Here is a 6,000-nt window from a genome sequence, read left to right as displayed (position 1 = left end):
CATACTCGGGCTCACAATGTCACAAACATTTATAATCTCACACATGCACATACACGTGCACACACGCATCACACGCATATGTACAACACAAGCACATCCACACACCAAGGGTTCAGATCCCTTTGCGGATTTTGAAATGTATCATGCTTCGAGAAAGAAAAACAACTTGCAGGTCGATCCAAAGATAGTTCCAGTGGTTTTAATGCTGCTATAACTCAACCAGTGGTTGTAAATTCAGGACATTGGACACTCTCATTTCCTCTCAAATCTGGAACTCAGGTAGCTTCTTAAGAGCTTAAACAAAACCAGTTGTGACTACAATATTGTGTGGATGTTGGAGCAGAAACATTTACAGAAAATAAAATACCCTTTTATATCCACAAACAGACAACATGTGGACATGAAAAAGAATATGAGCAAGGGTTTTTTTTAAAAAGCATCAGTAAGGATACAATAGTTACTAAGCCTGATTCAAATATGTTTTGGCATAAAAACACATCTCCCACCCCCTTCAAACAAAACAACAATTATTTCCCCAGGACCAAGAAGCTCTACAGTTGACGTGGAGCATGTAATTAAGTCAAGCTGAGATAAATGCTAATGAGGCACAGCAAGAGTGCAACTTGGCCTCCTTGAGTTGGCATCGCAGCAACGCCGACTGTCAGGGGGCGGTAGCTGGAGCGACACAGGCTACAATCAGAGCTGCAAAAGTTGCAGAAATCGGTGCTGGACATCACCTTCGAGTTGTACGTCCTGACCGCTCTTCTTCCTGTGGTTGGAGCAAAAGTACAGCAGTCGGTTCACATCTGGAATCTCAGGAATATCACCCCCCCTCCAAAGCCACACCCCAACACTGCCATCGATCTCCCATTACTTCCCCATCACCAGGTGCAAATCCTGGAACACCCTCTGCAACAGTATTCTGCCTTCAGTGGTTCCAGAAGGTGGCTCACCCCACTCTCTCAAGGGCAGGACAGGATGGGCACACCCCAACAATTGAGCAATATAAAAACAGCCTCAATATTGTGATTTTTTTAAAAGAATTATTCATGCAAATGACCTTTTTCAGGAAACTGAAACCCAGATAACGTTATCTGGCTAGAGATTTGGGTCATTTCTCCCGCCTCAAACCCTCCACCTCCTCTTGGACACCCCATTCCGGCCTTTTGCCCTCTCTCGACCGTTTCCTTTCTAACTGCTTACGTGACATCAACATTCTTGACTTCTCCACTCCCCTCCCCCACTCCAAACTCCCTCCCCCCTCCCCCCCACCTCTGGCTCTCTCCTGACCAGCAGCCTGACCATCAAACCTGCAGTTGTAGTCTGACGGACTGACCTCTACCGTGCAGAGGGCAGACAATAGCTCTCGGACACCTCTTCTTACCTAGCCCTCATCCAGAATCCCACAACGATCATCAGGCCACTGATACCAAACCATCTCCAGATCTCATCGCTTCTGGAAACTCTTTGATAGAAATTTTACAATGCCTTACATGGCACGTTAAAGTGGTGCTGCACCCAGGGCAGAGATGGTGGGACAGGAGGGTTCTTCCCTCCTTTGTGCCAGTACCTCCTGCCTCACCATGAAGTGGAATTTTAATAACATAGGACTCTACAACACAGTACAGGCCCTTCGGCCCACAATGTTGTGCCGACATTTTATCCTGCTCTAAGATCTATCTAACACTTCCCTCCCACACAGCCCTCCATTTCTCTGTCATTTATGTGTCTAAGACTCTCTTAAATGTCCATAATGTATCTGCACCCACAACTTCCACGTTCCATGCACCCACCACTCTCTGTGTAAAAAACTTACCCCTGACATCCCCCTTATGTCTTCCTCCAATCACCTTGAAATTATGCCCCCTCATGTTAGCCATTGTCACCCTGGGAAAAAGTCTCTGACTGTCCACTCGATCTATGCCTCTTATCATCTTGTACACCTCTATCAAGTCACCTCTCATCCTCCTTACATACAAGGGCCCAAGTCGCCATGCGCAATGGATCATATCCGGCACACCAAGATACACAGAAAGGCTGTTCCTCTACAATATCCCTCTATACCTTGCCTATGTAGGTATCTGTCAAAATGCCTCTTAAACATAGCTAATGTACTGATTCCAACACCTCCTCTGGCAGCATATTCCAGATATCAACCACTCTGTGTAGAAAACTTACACCTCAGATCTCTTTTAAAATTCCTTCCTCTCACCTTTAAGCCTATGCCCTCTTTTTTTTGATGTCCCTATCACGGGAAAAAGATTCTGACGATCTCCCTTATCTATGCCTCTCATAATCTTACAATACCTGTCCAGACCTCCTCTCAGCCTCCTTCGCCCAGACTGTCCCATCTCTCCCCAGAACTAAAGTCCTCCAGTCCAGGCAACACCCTGGTGAATCTCTTCTGCACCCTCTCCAGCACGACCACATCCAGGGTCGGGAGTGGTGGGACAGGCAATTAGAGGGGTAAAGGATCAGGGTGAGGCTAAGTGGGAGAGGTGATCTGGGATCCAGAAGGCAAGCGATCAACGGTCTTGGCAGAGAGGGGAGGTAAAGAGCCAACACTAAGGAAACCATTTAAAGGTGGGCCTACTTGTAAAATGACAGACACCCCAGCAGTGGACCAAGTGATCAGGCTTCCTTGAGCGATGCTGAAGCAACTGTGTCCAATAGCCAATGTCTTTTCCCCAGGGTAGGGGAGTTCAAACTAGAGAACACAGGCTTAAATTGAGAGGGAAAAGATTTAAAGGTGACATCAGGGGAAATGTTTCACACAGAGGGTAGTGAGCAGATGGAACGAGCTGCCAGTGTAAGTGGTAGAGATGGGTACAATAATGACATTTGAAAGGTAAGTTGATGGATAGGAAAGGTTCAGAGAGATATGGGACAAACATAGTTAAATGAGACTAGCTCAGTTAGACATGGACAAGTTGGGCTGAATGGCCTGTTTCCATGCTGTATGACTCTACGACTCTCTCTCAACTCTCTGCTTGAGTTCTGCTTCCACGTGTATGTGTCTGTGACCTGCTCAATCAGACGAATTGCACACACGTGACATCTGAACATGCTCACCACTTGATCAGCAACCTCCCACCGTGTCTCCGGCATAAGCACGGAAACAGGAATAACCTTTCACGGCAACCCGACGGTCAGCTTTCAGGTAGAATGTGACCGGGTGGCTCACAGGAACATTGAAACACACAAGAAAATTCCAAGAATTCAAGAAGAAGTGTTTCAGGATGGGGGTAGTTAGTCACAGGAAGGTTCGGCTTGGGTGTCATGACACAGGTGGAACAAGTGACTTTGGACCTGATTCCCAAACTCTCTCCCACTGAGACTTCCTCAGCCTACGCCCCAGTCCAGTGTAAATTATAAGATAAAATCTTTATTAGTCACATGTACATCGAAACGCACAGTGAGATGCATCTTTTGCGTAGAGTGTTCTGGGGGCAGCCCGCAAGTGTCACCACGCTTCCGGTGCCAACATAGCACGCCCACAACTTCCTAACCCGTACGTCTTTGGCATGTGGGAGGAAACTGAAGCACCTGGAGGAAATCCACGCAGCCACGGGGAGAATGTACAGACTCCTCACAGACAGCGGCCGGAGTTGAACCTGGGTCTCTGGCGCTGTAAAGTGTTACGCTAACCGCTACACTAATGTGCCTGCCCTTAATTAATTGATCAAGACTCATCTGGGACTGATCGAGGATTCCATCAGGGTTCTACCTTGGGAGCACCAGGATAGCAGAAGGGGAAGGGATCTATCTTTCTTGGTCTGGAAGACCCCATGTTCCAAGGCAGAACTGAGAAGATGGTTAATATTGTCTGGATACAACTGACTGCAATAGAAGGGGCACTCTCTCAGGGTCTCCGGAAAGGATAAGGTAAGAGCAGGAGACTTCCCCTGTCACATAGGCATTGACCACCAGCATGGAAAGCCAGCATTCCTCAATTCCCAAGCCCCAGCAGCACTGTCTATTTTGGAACAAACAACAAACAGATTCTACTTGAGTCCCATGATTACTTCTCTGATAAAATGCAGTGGGGGGGGGGGGAATTGCTCTGCAGCTTATGAACCAGTCACAATCATTTGCTTCGGTGTTCTCTCCAAGCACAATTGTCTGGGGATTACTTGCCCACTTGCTCCATTCTGACCATGAATTTTAATGTCACTACATGTAATCATATACACTCACACCCAAAAGTAGGTAAATAAACACCTTACCTGGCTCATAATACTCAAAGATGCTCACCACAGCATCCTGGGCATTCGCTACTTTGGAATCTCTTATAACTGGGATGGTCACACAGACTTTTGTCTCATTTAACTGTTAAAAACAAAGGGATATCTCTTTACAAATACTTTTAAGTGTTTCTGCAAGCTTTTCCCAGAAAGACAAGAAACATGAAGGCAGGTGGAATTCTTTCCTGAAGCATTGCATAACGCAAGATTCAAGTGCTTCAAAGACAATCATCAGTCTTTGATGTCTAGTCACCAGTGTGTGGTAGGGAATGTGGGTGCAGCACAGACCCACAGAGAACAAAAGGAGCAGGGAATCTATTTTCAGGAGGTTGGTTAAGGAATAAAAACTGACCAGAACGACAAGAGAACTCCCTTGTGCTTTGTAAAGAGACGGAAATTCTTTCAAGGCGCATGTCTGTTTACACTTAATTCCCGAAATCTGGTTCCAATCAGATCAATGGGTCCGAGTTTTGGGGATAGAATACAATTGGAGTCTGGTATGATATTGCAAAGTTAATACAGGTGACAGAAGATGAAGCTCTACCCCCAATGTCCAATCAAGCGTCTGCTTCAGACCCATTGACACTTACTACATTCTTACAGAGCTTGACAGGCTGGGTGAAGGGAGAATGTTCCCCTGGCTGTGAAGTCTAGACCCAGGGGGCACAGTCTCCAAGTATGAGGAAGGCCATTCAGAAATGAATGGGTCACATATCCCAGAGCTGGTGGGCTCACTAACATATTATTGACAGCAGGCAACTGGCGAAGGGTTGAAATGATCATCCGAACCTGTTTGGTTTACAGATGGTGGCGATGAATATTTGGAGAGGTTTCCCTCAGGAGATATAAAGGATTAATTGGACCCTGATGACACAGGTTCAGGATGGTTGGGGTAACAACACACAGTGGGAACCCTTTGACTCACACATCATCCTCTCCCCATGGAGTCACGGAGTCATTCCGCACAGAGACAGTCCCTCCAACCCAACTGGTCCATGCGGACCAAGACACCCATCCAAGCTAGTCCCATTTGCCCGTGTTTGACCCATATCCCTCTAAACCTTTCCTATCCATATGGGTGAATTCCTTCATCAAGCATTCCCTTCCTCATTCCAACTCATCACAGAAACCAGCCTCCCCTCCATTGACTTTGTCTACACTTCTTGCTGCCTAATCAAAGTAGCCAGCATAATCAAAGACCCCACCCACCCGGGACAGTCTCTCTGCTTCTCCCTCCCATCGGGCAGAAGATACAAAAGCCTGAAAGCACGTACCACCAGGCTCAAGGACAGCTTCTATCCCACTGTTATAAGACTACTGAAAGGTCCCCTAGTACAATAAGGTGGACTCTTGATTTCACAATCTACCTCGTTATGGCCCTTGCTCCTTATTGTCTGCCTGCACTGCACTTTCTCTGTAACTGTAACACTTTATTCTGCATTCTGTTATTGCTTTACCTTGTACTACCTCAATGTACTGATATGATGAAATGATCTGTCTGTCACTGTCCCTCCATACATGTGACAATAATAAACCAATTTACCAATTTACTCACTGAATCAAAATACAGACTAACTGCCCCATCTTCAAATTCCACTTTCTTGATGAGGTCGTTGGTTTGAATGCCATCGATTTCTGGGACAAAACCGCTGAGCATCCCAACTTCCATCAGGACCATTCCCGTGCTCGAGCTATTTCCCTCACCTCGAAACCTTCAGCAGCAGAAGAAAAACAAAGCTCAGTTTCAGAACGATTC

At 46.5% G+C, this 6,000-nt stretch overlaps 1 protein-coding gene across 3 annotated transcripts in view; it reads right to left on the bottom strand.

Annotated features, from left to right (window-relative positions):
* Positions 1-215: 215 nt before the first annotated feature.
* Positions 216-6,000, bottom strand: part of cd109 (CD109 molecule) — a 159,180-nt gene continuing 153,395 nt past the window's right edge. For all 3 annotated transcript variants that reach the window (XM_052011714.1, XM_052011716.1, XM_052011715.1), the window contains 3 exons: positions 5,800-5,956; positions 4,227-4,329; positions 216-769 (listed from right to left, as the gene is read on the bottom strand). In XM_052011714.1, the coding sequence (XP_051867674.1) occupies positions 576-769; positions 4,227-4,329; positions 5,800-5,956 (454 nt within the window). In that variant the 3' untranslated portion in view covers positions 216-575. The remainder of the gene's footprint in view (positions 770-4,226; positions 4,330-5,799; positions 5,957-6,000) is intronic.

The sequence above is a fragment of the Pristis pectinata genome, chromosome 3, assembly GCF_009764475.1.
Source record: "Pristis pectinata isolate sPriPec2 chromosome 3, sPriPec2.1.pri, whole genome shotgun sequence".
NCBI classification, from domain to species: Eukaryota; Metazoa; Chordata; class Chondrichthyes; order Rhinopristiformes; family Pristidae; genus Pristis; species Pristis pectinata.
The sequence above is the reverse complement of the archived record's forward strand: the minus strand, read 5'-3'. Positions and strand labels throughout refer to the sequence as shown.